The following is a 17,522-nucleotide window of genomic DNA, read 5'->3' on the forward strand; positions in this document are numbered from 1 at the left end:
TAGCATTTTGTCGTAAATCAAGCCGAGGAAGGAACGAAGATTTCAACATCAGAAATATGAATTGTGCATGGTGCCACGCTTTGCTTAAAAATTGCAGGTTTGTAGGTTTTCTCGAGAAAAACCAAAGAATAATAAAAAAAAACTTACTTCATGCAAAACTTGTCGGCAAGCTCCGCAAGGTGAAATGAACTTGTGTTCCATATCACTAGGTAAAAAAGGAAGCCAAATGCATCGTAAGGACAATGATATTGTGAGGGGCGTTCATATCAAAGGGGGGCATTGGTCAAAAACCAAAAATACTCATTATTGCGCATTATATGTTATGAATCACATCAAATCTCTAATTTTGGAGAGCGCGCAAATCCCTTTCACGAGAAGAAATCGCTACACAGTGCGCTGCCTAAGGACACAAAGTCCGGTTGAAACCCATTTTTCAAGGACGATACCACAAGCAGGGGTCTGGCATTTTGCGACCACCTCAGTAGTACTGCAAATTATTGATGGGATTGTGCCTTTGGAGATGCAAGCACGGGATTTGGCACAGAGTCAGAGTAATTGAGAAAGATATTTGGCTTTAGGGACATCGCAGATACTTCCTTTGGAAAAAATACAGGTAGAATGACAAGCAATGGGCGCCATTTTTCTACCTTTGAATATTTTTCAATAGACAAATCTGCGATGGCCCTTTGTAGCCAAGTAACTTTCTCATGACATACTCAAACTGTGAGCCAAATGCCATACTTGTATCATGAAAGACACAATTTCCTGTAATACTTCCCCAATCTGTCCAACGCAAATTTCATCTGATGAACAGTTTGAAGAACTCATTGTGAACAAGTTCTCGGCATCGACCCTGCTTGGTTTCTGAGAGAAATCTCCGAGAGAAAAATGTGTGACTTGCCTGGCCACGGCGATGGCTTTGAATTCCCTGTGGCCTTCCGACATGGCCTTGTAGAATGCGCATCTCTCGGCACACATGGCTAGCGAGTGCGCAACGCTCTCAACGTTGCAACCTGGATAGAAAACAAATAGTCGCCTCTTTCAAATTTTATGGGGAAAAAAGAATGAACAACTAGCGCGAATAATCAAGGGAAGGCAGGTTTATTGGCTCAGCCACCTCGATGGCCAGGGTTCGATTCCTGCCCTGTTGCACATCTTGATCAGGTTTTCAGCTGTCCCTACCTGATCCAATGGGTTTTCCAATAACATATATACGTCAGGGGTTTTCCTAGGACCTCTACAACAGTAATTTCTTCAATGTCTCCTCTCCAAATTGTCCCCAGTCTATTTCTTAAGGCTTGCAAGCTACATCGCTACATACGAAACTGCTGGTGAATACCATATATATTTTTGGAGGTACACATATTTAGCAAAGAAAATATACTACTTTTTTCAGTTTGAGAAATATATTTCGTTTTAGGAGTGGGCTCTTTTGGGTGAGAATATCTCAAATTAAATTTGAACCCAAAATGAAAGACGACAATTAAGTTGATCATCATTTTTCTGCGTAGGCTCAATACCTGTGAGAGTTTTGAGTATTAAAAAAAAAAAATTTGAGGAATGTCACTGATCTCTAGGAAAATTATTTGCTTGTGTGCAACCTTCGTTGCCCGAGACATGTCTGCGGCGCGGGTGGGAACAGAGCGCTCTCTATCGGGACAATAATTTGACATGCGTGCTGATGGGGGGGGTTACAAAGACTGCAGTGCACCTATACTGGTCTCCGCTCCCATTAAAATACAATATCAAAAAATGCAACAAAATATAACTGAAAGCCAGACGTAGAATGTGTAACCAACATAGATAATATAGGTGTGGTTTAGTAGATACACCTTTCGTCTTTGAAATGACACATCAAACGTCCAAATCTGATAATTTTTGACAGAGTTATGAGTAATTCAATTTTAGGTAATGGGACAAAAGTCGTCTAATTGCCTCTGTGTGGATATTTGACTGGCCTACAAAAAATGTCTTTGGCGAGTAAAAACACAATTCCTAACACTTTCTTACTATAGATCAGAATTGTTGATGAAGGGACTGGGAACCAGTCTAAGGTTGTACCTTCTTTCGTGAACTACCGTACCCCGCTTAGAACGTATGACACCTTAAGACTTATGATCTACCCTAATTAAAGGAGCGTCTTACCATTGAACACCTTGCCGCCATTGGTGAGGAGCGACGCGCCTACCCGGAACTTACTCTGGGGACAGTATGAATGTGTCTTGGCGTCTTGGCTTTGTTCTATGAGTTTCTTGATAGCAGCTGTGCATATATAGAAGAAAACATTATACACATAGCAAAACAAATGAAAATCAATAATGCTCAGTTCCAATGGTTCAAACAGAAAAGCATGTCAAAAATCAATAGGGCCTATACATGACTCTACGTATAGGTTTACAATCACATACAACCGTGATTTGGCCCGACTGAGCCTATTCAAAACATACACACACGCCCACGTTCCAACGACTATCTCAATCTATTTTAATCGAATTCGTTTGACCTACCTGGTAATTCAGAGTCGCCCATAGTTCACCGATAACTCGTGACCCAACTTCTAGCTGTGCAAGTTGAGTCAGATATCGTCCGTTTATCTAAGCAACGTAGGTTGCGTACTTGCTGTTGAATACAAATTACAATGATCGCAATACTGTGCCGCACTTTTTGGGACTCTCAATATTTGTTGTTTTACATTCTCAAACTGTCACGGTAATGTTGACACTTTCACCAAGCAAACAACGACAAGGATTGTGTCGGTTACTAGTCGGTTGTGCTCGAAACCATTGCAGGTTGCCTGCCGTGCCGCATTGATCCATGTACCAGATGTGTGGACGTATTGGCAAACTATCAACTTGACACCGTGGTCGACTATTATACGTGTACTGGCAACCTTTAACCCTATTAAGAGCAACGGTTCAATTTTAACATTTCAAAACAACTGCTGACTTATTAGGGTGCTGGATGGTTGCAAGATATGGGGGTGGGGGTGGGTATAAGTTGGGTACCATACCAATTGGGCGCTGTTTGAAAGTAGGCGGGACTGGACATATCTGCAAATAGGTGGCGCTATTCTTGATGGTGTTGGCTGAAAGACTATAATATTTTGCCGACAGGTAAACGAGCTTGACAACAAACGGAAAGAATGGGGGAGGGATGTGCTGCTCCCACGTATCCACTCCTTCCATGCAGTGACGCCTCTATTCGATTCACGTGTTGTGAAGGGCATGGTCATAATGTCTGCTAAGTTTAATCTTCGTTTCATCTTTTTGTTAATCATGTTTTCAATTGTGTTTAATTACTAATTAGTTTAGATCAGGGTTATCTGCAGCAATTGATGGCTTAATTACAAATCCTAAGGAAATTAAAGATTGTGTGATAATGTCGCAAAATTGCTCAAAAGTATAGTTTAAAGTGACACAGAATCTCAATTGGAGTCTCTAACGAGAAGCACATTTTCTTTCTCTGTTTTATTATGCACGGTGACTAAAAGGCAAAGGCATATAGGATCATTAAGCTTTTTATGTATTTTAATCGTTTTAATAACACCACTCAGAACCCAAGAAAAAATGTTAAAACTCTAACCTTTAGAAGTTTCAGCTCTGTGAAAATTGCACTTTTTGAGAAAACAGTGAAAAACCAAGCATAAGGCCAAAAAAAAAAATAAGTCGGTCTCCGGTCAGCGCGCGCGTCGATTTTAATCATGCGCGTCGATCTTTTTTTTTTCCAAAATGTTCCGCGGTAGCTCCAACAGCACCCTCTATTTCCGCACCTCCTCAATTTTTTTTTATCAAAGAGCACCAAGGAATGAGAAATTGCACCAAGGCAAATGATCGAAAGCACCAAGGCAAATTATGGAGGACACCAATGTACATGAGGACACCAAAAAAGCAAAATAGTAGGCCTACCCCACCTTGTCTGTACAATCCAAGCTTGAAGAAAAAAAGAAAGCAAAAAAAAAAAAAAAAAAGCCGCGTGGCCGCGTCAATTCCGGAACTTTGGTCTGACCAGAGACCGAATATTTTTTGTTTTGGCCTAAAACACAATTTCGTCCATATAGCACCAAAATCAGTCAATCGACTGACACGGTAAGAAATTGCATCACCTGCGGGGTGTTTAGTACCAGTACGCTCTTATTAATAAGTACGCTTTTTAATAATAATTCGGTGGGTTACTTTTTTTTAGGGGGGGGGGGATAAATGCAATATTTTTTAGAGTGAACCGCTACGCGCTACGCAAAGCCGAGCTGACAGTGGATGTGTTCGATAAGCTTCCCCGTGCAAACACGGCCGTTTACACTCTAAAGGAAGCAACGAAATGAGGCGAGCCGAATGCTGCAGTGTATTCGCCTGGGCATTCTGGCAAAATTAAGGTCCGAGGTTGTTGCGGGGCGGGACTCCAGTCTAAAATGTAACCTCACCAGGCAAACTGTAGTTTGCTTCGCTGGTAAATTTAGTTTAATTATTCTTACCAGATCAATAATTGCTGGAATCGGAAGATATATGATTTGAATTATCAAAATGTTTTCATCCAATTCAACAGTGTTAATAATCGGAAATATTTGTGTCATAAATCTCTCTATTGTATTCATTTCGTATTCATGTTCCCGCTATCTTCAATCTAGCTAGCCACGAATTGTCCGGTTATTGTCATTTCACCCGGGCAGCCACCATGCAGATATCCACTCGTGAGCTGGGGCAGTGGTGGTTGACACTAGGGGAGACAGAAGTATATCACGTGATGGCTAATCGGACGCTCTCATGTTCGCTCGTACCCCCCGCCCTGCAAACAGGACGCTGGGATACTCTGATGAATTCTCGCTCTGATTGGTTGGATTTTGCGTGACCAGTGACCTGCGCGTCATCAAGGTCATGACTCTTGCAAGGTTTGAAACGGCCGTTAAGACTGATTCATTACTCTTTTATTCCAGTTTAGAGATGGTTTTTTTCTCGTTGAAAAGCATAATTATGTAGGAAATTCTGTTAAACTTATCTGTGTTGCAAATTTACAATTCCCGTTCCTCGGCTCAGGCTCCGTTTCGAATCACGAACGGTCGGATTGCATTATGCGACGCTCAAAATTTTGTCCACATGGTCCGCAATGAAACAGAAATCACATCCGATATGGAATGAGCGCAATTCTATGGAAAGTTTTCGGATAGCATTTGCGCACATTGTCTAACTGCGGTCTTGAATAGCTGCAGCCAGATGCTTTATACATAGGTCATAGGCCACTTCCTTCACAAGATTTTGTGAAGCTCATCAGAGTATCCCAGCGTCCTATTTGCAGGGCGGCAAGGGCGGATCCAGGGGGGGGGGGCCAAAGGGGGCCATGGCCCCCCCCCCAAAACGAAACCAATTTTTTTTTGTTTTAATGTGACATCGCAATAAAGGCAGGCAATGAGTACACCACCATCTTTTCCTCAAAAAAAATTGGTTAAAGTGGTCAGAAATTGCCTCAGATCGCACCACAGAGCATCTAAAATCCAAAAAATTTTCGGGGCCCTCACGCCGTAATTTTTTAGACCCACTTTTTTGGGGGGGACCAAATTTTTTTGGCCCCCCCAAAAAAAATTGTGTTCTGGATCCGCCCTTGCAGGGCAGGGGGTACGAGCAAAGCTCTCATGTACGTTTTACTAACACATGTTAGCTAATCGAACGCAGCCATATCACAAGTAATGGTGCACAGAGAACTTTAATAGACACATCTTCAGAGCAAAGTTAAATAAGCCAATAAAGATAACAGCGCGTTCACAATGAGAATTTGTTGGGTTTTTTTTTATCTAGAAACACAACACAAGTCAAACATTTGGTTGTCATAGGAACGTATACGTAGCGTCTTATTTCGATGCAACCTTAAACTCGTCGAAGGGAAGTGGCATGAGTTCCTCCATGGTCGTACGCTTCCAGGACAGGTCGGGTTTAGTCAGGTACACCTCCAAGTCTTTCCCACCCAACTGCAACAAAAGAAGTCAAAGCAAAGACCTTTAGTCAGGTACACCCGGGGATTTTCTTTTGGCTTCCTAAAATATAAACACAAAGGAAGTCAAAGTATGCATCCATCCTAGGTCTGGTACGAGATGGTCACGCTGAGGTGAGGTGTAACCCAAGTATTTTTGTCTTGGCAAAATCAATCCGGGAAACAAATTGTTTTCAACATCAGAAATCTGAATAATGGTGCCATATATGCTGGGCGTTTAGATTTCGTTTGAGTTTTTCAACGAAAGTAAAAACAGGGAAAGCAACACTTACTTCATACATGACTTGTCGGCAAGCGCCACACGGTGAAATGAACTTGTCTGCCATATCACTAGATAAAAAAACGGTGCAAATAAATTGTCAGGCCTCTTTTTTGGAAGTGCGTCCTTATAATGACTGGGGGTTGACAAGCAGAAAAGTGACCACGTGACCCTTCGACCCATAACAGAAGCATTGATAATTTTTCAATGGAGAGTATATATATGCATGGACACAACACAAGGGCGGATCCGGGGGGTGCAACGGGGGCCATCCTCCCCCCCCCCCAAAAAAAGTGACGTCGCTATAAAGGCAGCCACTGCGTCCATCACCATCTTGTCCTCATACAAACTGGTTAAAGTGGTCACGTCAGAAATTGCCTCAGATCACACCACAGAGCATCTAGAATCCAAAAACTTTTCCCCGAACCCCACGCCGTAAGTTCTGGTCTCACTTTTTGGGGGGACCAACATTTTTTTGGCCCCCCTAATATTGTATTCTGGATCCGCCCTTGACACAACGTATCCGTTGTTTGAAAGTCAAGGAGCGTGGTACACTGAGCTTGCCTGATTGAGTGGCTGCGTGGTTGTTTTTTTAGGAAACAAAGAGTAAGACCCAAAGCTTTTGAGATTTAGTTTTTTTACTCTTCGGGAAAATGTTGTGGGCGTCATTTTTTACCGATTTCTTGAACCACCGTGTGTGGTTTTTTTTTTACTTGCCTCGCCACAGCGATAGCTTTGAAGTCTCTGTGACCCTCAGATATAGCTTTGAAGAAGGCACATCTTTCCGCACAAATCGACATTGAGTGTGAAACATTATCCACGTTGCAACCTGCATTGGAGGGTAAAATGATTATAATTTCATTGGGAAAATTAATGAACTATCAGTGTTGAAAATCCCAAGGGGTATTTCCAGCGGAGTGTCACACTACAGGGGCAGACGACTGGAACAAAAGGTTGAATTCGCGCCTGACTTAAAGAGGTGACAACTCGGAGAATCGGTGCTATACTGATATATTACAACGGAATTCAAGACAATAAAACAGCATTACTGTTGACTCATAACTTCATATTAATGCACTTGAAAATAGTTGTCACTACTCAATACATTCCCAAGGATATTGTTTTTTTGTTTTTCTTCAAAAGATTTACTTGTTTTCCCCCAACGACATGGTGTCATTTTTGCCATCAAAAGTAAGCGTTGATACATTTTCCGTTTCTTATTAAAAAAATTTAGAAAAATATTGACAACTTATGTATATGCTGTCCATGAAATATGGACTCTGAATTAGCCTGTAGTGAAATTCGAGCACGCTAACTATACCTGTTTTTTGCATTGTGAAATACATCTTTCATCGCTTTTTTCTCTGTATTTGAGGGTCTTTATATTTAAATAGCTTTTACTACGACGAGTCGTAGAGCTAAATTCCTTTATAAAGGGGTCACACATGGTATTGGCGACCTAAATATTGTAAAATAACACGAATCTGTCATGATCACATTTTGACCCTTTTATGAGCACTTTGGTTTTACCCTGGCCAACTGTGAGTCGTTGAGGGCGTCTTACCATTGAACACCTTGCCGTCTTTGGTGAGCAGGGAAGCGCCTACATGGAACTTGCTGTGGGGACAGTACGCATGCGTCTTGGCCTCTTGGCTTTGCTCTATGAGTTTCTTAATTTCAGCTGTCCACAAAAAGAAAAAAGAAATGAGGATGGATAATTCAATTGTAAAATCAAACAGAAAAGCATGCCAAAGATCGATAATACCTTAACCGGTTAATCGTAATACGGTATTCAACCGTGCGGTAGCCAAACAAAGCTCGCTCTAACGTTTTATAAAGGGATATTACTGTGGGAGTCCCGATATAATAGGACACCGCCATTGTGCATGGTGTGTTAATCGTTTATCTCTATGGCACCGCGATTGCGTGCGGAGGGACTTTCCCTCAATGAGAAATAATTTTGCGGAGAGCTCGAGTGGGCGATCAATGAGAAATTCGGACACATGTAGGAGAATGCTGTACGCTAATGTCAGGATATGACTAAGCATCCGATTGGTAATAAACCGTAGTGATCGAGAAGTGATTGATTGGTATCCAGCGTTCATCCGTGTTTAATTAAGGACGGACCCCAGCCTAGAATTATAGTAGGGTAGATCACCACATTACAGCCTGGAATACGTCCAATTGGGCTGCAAAACGCGTTTTAAACAGAACAATATTAATTGGAAAGAAGCATTTTAAATGTTCCCCGGCCACAACCATCCTTTAAAAACTGGGCGTGTGTATACGAAAGCCCGTTAGTGCCATCGAATGTATAAATTGCTCTTTTGCAAGTATATGTTTGGTGAATCTTGTTTTTCGGATGTATATGTTTGTGGAATCTTGTTTTTCGGATGTATATGTTTAGCAAATCTTGTTTTTTGGATGTATATGTTTAGCAAGTCTTGTTTTTTGGATGTATATGTTTGGCGAATCTCGTTTTTTGCAAGTATATGTTTCCCGAGTCTTGTTTTTTGCAAGTATATGTTTCCCAAGTCTTGTTTTTGTGAAGTCTATTTTTAGTAACAGTCTTGTTTTTTGGAAGTATATGTTTCCCGAGTCTTGTTTTTTGCAAGTATGTTTCGCGAGTCTTGTTTTCTATTTTTAGTAACAGTCTTGTTTTTTGCAAGTATATATTTCCCGAGTCTTGTTTTTTGCAAGTATATATTTCCCGTGTCTTGCAAAAGACAAGACTCGGGAAACATATACTTGCAAAAAACAAGACTCGGGAAATATATACTTGCAAAAAACAAGACTGTTACTAAAAATAGACTGCACAAAAACAAGACTCGCGAAACATACTTGCAAAAAACAAGACTCGGGAAACATATACTTCCAAAAAACAAGACTGTTACTAAAAATAGACTTCACAAAAACAAGACTCGCGAAACATACTCGCAAAAAACAAGATTTGCCAAATTTATACTTGCAAAAAACAAGACTCGGGAAACATATACTTGCAAAAAACAAGACTCGGGAAACATATACTTGCAAAAAACAAGATTCGCCAAACATATACATCCAAAAAACAAGACTTGCTAAACATATACATCCAAAAAACAAGATTTGCTAAACATATACATCCGAAAAACAAGATTCACCAAACATATACATCCGAAAAACAAGATTCACCAAACATATACTTGCAAAAGAGCAATTTATACATTCGATGGCACTAACGGGCTTTCGTATGTGCATAAGTGCTGTGTGTAATTTATGTGACACGCACGTAATTGTATCTGTATTTGCCTGCAATCGGGGACCCTCTTTTGTTTGTACCCGGCTTAACTTTTTAGGAAGACCTATGTTTTGTATATGATCGTAAATTGGGGACCTTCGAGAATTGGGGACCCTATTGTCCTCTATTGTTCAACGTCCCCTATTGGATGCAGAAAAAACTCACAAACAACGTGTATCGTACATTGAATGAAATCGACAGGAAATACGTTTGCGTACTCCGTCGTACGTGTTCGATATAAACAACTGGATTTTCTGTTGGTCTTTTCTCGGGAACGGTAAGACAGTAGGTTAATTTCCTTTCAACTACACTTTTAAAATAGTATAAGTAAACAATCCAAAAACATAACATTTTCGTTTCGTTTCATGCCGTAATGCCCTTTAATATTGTTCTAATTTATTCGACCTCAACAAACAAAATACAATGCACACAGTGATCAAAAACACGAAATGTTCAGTTACTGGTTGTAGAAAAAATGCTCTTATACACGTAGACCCGCTCCACCCGTTCACACACTCCATCTACACGTTCACACTGATGTTTTCAACCTATTGAATTCGTTTGACCTACCTGGTAATTCAGAGTCGCCCATAGTTCACCGATAATTACTGCTGCAAGGTGTTTCACTTCGTGCGTATCTCTCAGCAGAAAAACCGTACTATATACTCGCAATGCCCGCACTGCGCTGATCTGTCTGCAGCTAGTCTCTCAATTAATGCTGTAGTCTGGTTCCCAGACCAACTGATTCTGACTGTAAATTGTGATCAAATAATACTATTAATGTTGAACATTCTCACAGTACAAAGCTTCCTCAATGCGTGATCGTCAGGCAGCACGCGCATACTAAAAACATAATATATGCTGCTATACCCGAGAACCGCATACGTTCCGTCCCACGCGTAATTTTTATGCATACCTGAGTGAATACCGGTACGAATTTAATTTTAGAAAGGGACTGACTTGAACACGAAAAGTGGCTAGAATCATCACCAGAGTATGTGGGGGGGGGGGGGGGGGAGGAGAAATTCTCTACATAATTTTCCTTGCTAGAATGTTGGCTGGATGGATTACTGATTCGGGTGCTGTTTAATTGACAAAAACGGAACTCGACAGTATCTGAAAATATAGGTGGCGCTATTCGTGGTGCTGAAAGACAGATTATATGCAGACTGGTCACAACGATTTAGCAATGAACGAAAGAATGTGTGTGTGTGTGGGGGGGGGGGTGTCACACCCCAACCCCTAGTGACGCCCCATGTTCAGTTCACAGAGTGTTATGTACGTAGCACAAGATGATTATGTCTAAAACAAAACAAGAAATTATTAACCCTTGGCCTATATATAGAACTTTGTAGTTAAACCAAGTTATCTCCTACCACAAGTTAATACGCTGCTGGGCTCATAACTCCGCCCTTCTTCATCATACTAGGTTTTTAACTTAATAATTATATGCAGTGCTGCATTGATCTGGGGCAATTTTCATAATGAGCGTTTCCACGCATGCACACAGCTCAGTCGCGCATGCTGCTGCCTATATTATACTCCTACCATGTTGTACAGTTCAAGGCGAATCCAAACTTATACACTCGTGGAAACTGGAAGTATAAGTTCTGGGTTTGAAAAAATAAATATTCTGATGTGCGCAGGCGTATTTCAGTGGTAAAGAAGCCTTTTTTGGCCAAATGGAAAGTATACTTATGCTGGAAAATTATGGATATGTAAGTGATACACCCAGCAATGTTTCATGCACGACATCAAAGCCACAATAAATACACCTGTCAAATACTCTTGTCTACAGAGACACGGTGCCAATACTACGGTAGCGCCTCAGGTGTAGGATACATAGTGTACGTCAGTATCACTATCAGACACGTATGGTCTCGCCCCAAACCAGCAGAGTTATTCCACACCGTACTTACCATGCATGTAAACCGGTAGCGCGTGCTGACGATCAATACCCGGCACGCAATATTCAGAGGCGCACAAGTAGACCTAGCTGACCCTATAAAACGTACTGACGCGTGACGCCGAGGAAAAACACGTGACGGGTCATATATGCAATAATGACAATTGTGTCACGGTTTGATAAATGGGTCGAATACAGATATGGAAATGCCCGGAACAGACTTGGCATTTATTCCACCCATGCACGTCTTGTGTATTCTTTTGTAACATTCCAAAGGCCTCGTGTTTTGGAGCTAGATGAAAACGGCCATTTCAAACAACAGCAACATATCAACAACAGATGGTAATTTGTCAACAGAAACCAACAATTGTACGTACACACACGTCCCCATAACGCTCAGAACTCTCAATAAATTTTAATCCAATACGACGGTTTGATCCACTTGGTAATTCAAAGGGCGGATCTGGGGGGGGGGGGGGTAACAGGGACCATGCCCCCCTCCCAAAAAGAACCTTTTTTTTAAGTGACGTCGCAATAAAGGCAGGCACTGCGGCGTACACCACCATCACCACCAAATTGGTTTAAGTGGTCAGAAATTGCCTCAGATCTCACCACAGAAAATCTGTAATCCAAAAAAATTTCGGGGCCATTAAATGAGCCCCGAACCCCCTCACCGTGATTCAGAGCCGGTCATACTTCTTCGCCGATAACTCATGCCCCAACTTTAGTGCCGCAAGGTGTTTCAGTTCGTCTGTATCTTCTAGCAGACGGACCGTTCTAGGCCACGAAGCAGACTTAAAATCAAGCGATTGAATCACATAATATTTTGAACAAAGAAATGTATTTTGAAAATCGAACGAGTATTTTTTGTTTTTGATTGAACGTGTGTTCTGAACTAGCAACTTGCGCAATACAGTCTGACGCCAGTAGAGTATACTTACGCCCGATCATGGATGCTTGACCCAAAAGCAATTCACCCCGGCCAGCATGACAATGGTGGCAAAGTTGTTTATGCTAGCCAGGAGTTGTTTGCACTTTTTCATTCAATTTTCAATAAGGGCAATTGTTAAACCTTTTCCCTGAAGGTTCTTTTTTTCCCTTCATTTTAACCCTAACTCCCCACGGGGTAGTGCAAAATCGTATTGAAATTGGAGGATTCAGGACTGTTAGGGCTATGCTTCAGTGACGCTTATGTCCTTTGCTATTCTGTGCACAACCTTTAAAAATTAGGTCAGCCGACCATCGTTGGAAATTGATTTTAAAAAAAAAATCAATTTTTCTTGAAAATGACAGCCTACCAGGTGCCATAATTTTACAATATACTTGAGACTATTATTCACTTACAGTCAAGTGAGGTATTTCATAATAGTTTGATATTTTAGTGTTTTAATGTTTGCAAATGTTGTGCATATTACCTTTAAGATAAGGTATTCAAAGACACGTAATTTATTGATAATTGCAATATTCCAAAATACTGATTTGGAATATTGCGAGTAATCGTCAATATGTAGAAGAATTTTCTCGAATTAAACTTCCGTTACCAAGTTAAATAATGTCAAACGTTATCCTTAATAATAGAAATCTTACACATTTTGAAACAGGTTTGACTACAGAGTTTGAAGAGTAATTGTAGAAATGAATTATCCCCTGTCGTTGTTCGGGATGGCGACTTGACTTATTGCCTACACAATGTGCAGTTAAAGTAAAAGCGGCACCAGATTAAATTCTAATTGTTTGATATAATTACCGTAATCCACATCACGGAATAATTGTCATAATTTTCACAAGATTTTTCTCGTACTAAGTTACAGATACGGATAATCATATTCCATTGGCAACACAATTATATTAAAACACTAATATTACATCAAAACCCTGTTACATAAATCAAAATACAACATACATCCAACTATAAAAAAAGAAAAATAAGACGAAATGAAACTGTTTTCAATTTAAACTTACAATTTACCACCAGTACTTACAAATGTATTTTATTATACACTTATTATATAATAACCAGTACATGCACATGTGATTAAAATATTCATATTTATTACGTTATAATATTGGCCATTTTATCGCTTGGTTAAGTGATTGAAGAGATGGCTGGAATTTGGGATAAACGATTGTCGAAAACGGAGTGAGTTTATGCCTGAACGATTAAAAACAAAGCAATTAAAAAATGAATGAGTCTGGGCCTTCAATATTATGCTTAATTTAAAGCAGCTTGTGTTTCAAAACGTGTATCCAAGCAGGGCAAGGCTAAACCTATGACACGCTTAGCACTTTTGCTTACCCGGTTGAGTTTCTTCCTGTTCTGCTGTGTCAAGGAACCGAATGTGCATTTATCTCTGCCCATTGAATGCAACTTGAAACTATTGAGCTTAGTGAGAATTACCGCTTACACACAAGCATTCAAACACAAAAATGAGATTTTCATAATTGAAATCAAGACTGAAACCTTACTTTTACCGTCAGACTTTGTGTTTTGAGTACAAGGAACGAGCCAACTCTCCCCCCCCCCTCGGAATATTGATGGCGATTTTTTTTATATGTTTTCCTTTGCAAGTTCTCGTTCATTCAAGGAGGTGGTAAAGCGTCCATGTTTCATTGTACTCAATGGGTATTCATCAGTTCATAGAACGGTAAATGATCAGTTGTGGAAGCCGAAAGTTGTGATCTTTTTATCACTATAAACATAACCTGGAGTTTGGACATTCCGTGGGAAATTTTAAAGTCAACAAGATGCACCTTATCCCTTGGCATTTTTTTAATAAAATGGAGAGAGCTAAATATTTAAAACAATTTTCAAAGTCGGTCACTTTCGTTTTGAATCACCCTGCACAAAGGTGGTTTTCTACCACCCTCGCTCCGCGGGGCTAAGCAGGGCTACCAGGGCAAAAGATGCTTGCAGGCTGCAGTTCGATTGATGACAGTAGACAGTATCGGACCAAACGCATCCTCCGATAAGCCACCTAGTCTCCAACCTGAGGAATATCTCCTTAATGGGCAGTACACTTTCTCACCAGCTGATGTTGAGCGCAGTTTGAAGCATGCATGTACAAGTATCAACTGAGTGGTCTTTGCTCGTACAGCTATAAAGCAAGATAGACTGTATTGTCGCTAAGATAAGACTGATCTTTACCTCTTTCGCAACATTAAATAAAAGGTAAAAAAACAAGATCAAAAGGAAAATTAAACGGAGCATGTCTTTACCAAAAATGGAGGACGCTTAGGCCGCTGTCTAGCAAAAAATCGCAGGAGACATTAATATCCGGATTTTGCCCGAGCGGCACGCTAAAAGGTGGCCTGTGGCCTCCTTCATTGGACCAGCTGATGATGCTAAGCTTGGTGTCATTGGCCCAAATTGCATGAAGATTGTCGAATTCAGGGAGCGTAGACAGACGGCGCCAATGCCTTGAATCGGGCCCCAGGCTCCAGACTTCGATGCTTGACCCAACACGTCGCAAAATCCTTGTCCCAGCTAAATGAATCTCATCCGTTTCATCGAAAACGCATCTGCCTCTGTCGTTCCAGACCTTTGACCAACTTGGGTGTGAGAGAACAACGCAGAACTCATTTAACTGCATCCGAAACCCTTCCGAAAACTCATGTGCACTGCAAGCAGTGATACTTTTGTGACGTTCCGATTCAAGATCCCAAACGCTCAGTTTATACTTTTCGTCGTTAATGTAAGCTCCCACCAAACGCTTGTTATCGAGTTTGCACTGAGAAAACCCAAGGCCAGATTTGGGGCCCGGAAAGCTTTGAAGACACTCCCCTTTGTTGACATCCCATAGTTTTAAATTCTCGGCAGCGCTAGCTGCCATATCCCCGCAAAGAGCCAGATCATTGATGTTCGTTTCGTGGCCTCTCAGTGTGTGCCGTAATATCCCATCGACACTGTTCCAGACGCAAAACTCTCTTAAATCGCCCTCCTCTGACGGCTGACCGATCGTTGTTTCGCCATTCAATTGGTATGTGCTTGTTACCGGCCTGGAGTCACACACAAAATCTGCCAACCATGACCCAGTGAAGCAATCAAACGTCTTGACATAGGTGCCCTCACGTCCGAGGTCACACCTTCCAATGACTAAACCTATCGCTTTAGACACCAACACCTTCAGGATTTTTGTATCTCTACCTTGCGCCAGGGATAAGCAAAATGTTGGCTCCACGAGCCTCCAGCTTAAATGATTAGGATCCAGCTTCTCTATAAATATGGAACTAAACTCAGTAGCAACGACGACATGAACTCCGTCACAGGCGAACCCGGATTTATGAAACAGTAATCCTACATATTTACGGTCGTGTCGATAACGACAGTCCGCCCAATTGGTCTCCAAACCCTTAGCCTTCAGGAAGACTGCCTTCCACGCCCAGGTTGCTTCCAGTGCTTCGGCGTTCTCTCCTATCAAGACGTTGCTGTACATGTGATCTAGGACACCCTCGTCCGGATTCAGGTCAACAGTTGTGCCGTATCGCTTCCAGCCACGAGCCACGCATAAGGGTCTCCACAGCCAGTCCCGATTGCTCCTCTTCCTCCAACCTCTGCTGCACTGAGCCAAACGGCACAAGTCGGTCTCTGAGAGGTAGGACAGAATGATGTCTGGAAAATGTCGCCATATTCTGCCTCCACAAACTTATCTGTTGTATCAGTAACACCGATGGAACAATGATCTACATTTGCTGCCAGAATATCATCTTCATACTTCATAGTCTGACTTATCTTGTTCCTGATTAGCAGTATGGATGGAACACTGATCTGTACCTTCGGCCATACTGATCCTATGAACACAAAACACACATATTAAAAGAATATCATGTCTGAAGAGGGCATAGTTGGCAACTCAATGTTACGTTGTTCAAGCACTATTCGGGTTGGTATTTAGCTCAATGTTGGTCAACGTTTACTGTTTGGCAAATTCTCCTCAATATGTGGTCAATTTTTTACCGAAATTAAACAACAATTAGGTTACTTCATACAAATTTCGGCACGCCTTCACTCAAATATAATTAAAAATCGTATTCTGAAAGCTAGATCCGTCCCTTCAACCAAATCCTAGGGCACACTGAAATCAATGTACATGATATGTATTGCAATGTAGACTAGAATTCACATTACTTTTGTAACCTGAAGAAGATTGTGACCTTTACCATTTTGAATTCTCTCGTTCTCAGTCCTGCGATAATTTTTGTTACGAGTGAGATTTGATTTCGACTAAAAGATGACCACTTACTAGGATGTTGGACTAGGTCACCGTGTCGAGTCGTGGTCGCTCCGTTCTCGGGTGTAGAATTGGGCAAGCCTTCACTTCGCATCAGTTCTCAACCTAGGCCAGCTATTGGTTAATTCATAGCATATGCAAAGCACTGTACCAATTGTTTGTAGCATGCCGAAGTTCAAGTACAAGCAATCTCATCTTGCTATTGTTCAGAAGCACACAAAAGACTTGACTCTAGATAAACCGTAGTGACACGTGACACCGGGAGAAATCATGTAACAGAAATGGAATAGATCTGGATGGAATTCGGTTTATTCAACCCAAATTAAAAATAGGAGTTTTTTTTTAATTCCAAAGCCCTCATGCTTTTGAACACAAACACCGTTTTAAAGCTCTGTCCAAAATTCAAAATATGTCTATCACATCACCTCACTAAGCCATTTGTTTGTAGCTATCCAAAGACTATCTATGGGCAATTTTGATGAATATTTTGACGAATGTTTTTTTTTAATCAAAACGTTCAACTGTATTTGAGGTGCCGACAGAAAGCCCCCTTTCGGGTGATGACGTCATTGTACCTCTTTTAGGGTTTAACATTCATCACTAAATATTTCCATAATGTCTTTAATTGTAGAAATCTGCTTCAGTTTTCGATAAAACCTTGCATATTTCTTTAGTTGTTATATTTTCTAAACTGCTTATAATATCATTAACGTAAACCTGTCTTTCAAAGGAAGTTTTTTATTATTATTATTTCCTATATAGGTATGTTAAGCACAACCCGGACCATGCGAGTATAGCATCCACTAAGTGACCTTTCCATATTATGGGGTTAGGGTCCAGCACGCAAAGCCAGAGAGCAAGATAGGCTCGATTGTG

General features: G+C 41.0%; 2 protein-coding genes across 3 annotated transcripts; both read right to left on the reverse strand.

The window, feature by feature from the left end:
• Nucleotides 1-574: 574 nt before the first annotated feature.
• On the reverse strand, nucleotides 575-2,846 carry LOC119718830 (cytidine deaminase-like). Its single transcript, XM_038188248.1, has 4 exons — nucleotides 2,508-2,846; nucleotides 2,146-2,262; nucleotides 902-1,013; nucleotides 575-596 (listed from the first exon to the last, which is right to left on the reverse strand). The coding sequence occupies exons 1-4, from the start codon at nucleotides 2,527-2,529 to the stop codon at nucleotides 575-577; spliced, it is 273 nt and encodes a 90-aa protein (XP_038044176.1). The 5' UTR covers nucleotides 2,530-2,846.
• A 2,715-nt stretch (nucleotides 2,847-5,561) lies between these two features.
• LOC119744400 (cytidine deaminase-like) lies at nucleotides 5,562-11,498 on the reverse strand. Of its 2 annotated transcripts, none has more exons than XM_038220317.1 (5): nucleotides 11,432-11,498; nucleotides 7,800-7,916; nucleotides 6,953-7,064; nucleotides 6,249-6,306; nucleotides 5,562-5,953 (listed from the first exon to the last, which is right to left on the reverse strand). In XM_038220317.1, the coding sequence occupies exons 1-5, from the start codon at nucleotides 11,436-11,438 to the stop codon at nucleotides 5,837-5,839; spliced, it is 411 nt and encodes a 136-aa protein (XP_038076245.1). In that variant the 5' UTR covers nucleotides 11,439-11,498; the 3' UTR covers nucleotides 5,562-5,836. The 2 variants fall into 2 exon arrangements, with proteins under 2 accessions (XP_038076245.1, XP_038076244.1); XM_038220316.1 differs by lacking the exon at nucleotides 11,432-11,498 and adding an exon at nucleotides 10,083-10,365.
• Nucleotides 11,499-17,522: the final 6,024 nt, after the last annotated feature.

The sequence above is a fragment of the Patiria miniata genome, unplaced genomic scaffold (assembly GCF_015706575.1).
Source record: "Patiria miniata isolate m_02_andy unplaced genomic scaffold, ASM1570657v1 HiC_scaffold_7, whole genome shotgun sequence".
NCBI classification, from domain to species: domain Eukaryota; kingdom Metazoa; phylum Echinodermata; class Asteroidea; order Valvatida; family Asterinidae; genus Patiria; species Patiria miniata.

Excerpts from the sequence above, each read along its gene's own strand:
- LOC119744400 (XM_038220316.1), bottom strand. The coding sequence starts at position 10,104 with ATGGGCGACTCTGAATTACCAG. Across the intron at positions 7,917-10,082 it reads GGGCGACTCTGAATTACCAG|CTGAAATTAAGAAACTCATA; the intron begins GTAGGTCAAACG and ends TTTTGTGGACAG. Across the intron at positions 6,307-6,952 it reads AAAGCTATCGCTGTGGCGAG|TGATATGGCAGACAAGTTCA; the intron begins GCAAGTAAAAAA and ends TTTTTTATCTAG.
- LOC119718830 (XM_038188248.1), bottom strand. The coding sequence starts at position 2,529 with ATGGGCGACTCTGAATTACCAG. Across the intron at positions 2,263-2,507 it reads GGGCGACTCTGAATTACCAG|CTGCTATCAAGAAACTCATA; the intron begins GTAGGTCAAACG and ends ATATATGCACAG. Across the intron at positions 1,014-2,145 it reads TGGCGGCAAGGTGTTCAATG|GTTGCAACGTTGAGAGCGTT; the intron begins GTAAGACGCTCC and ends TTTTCTATCCAG.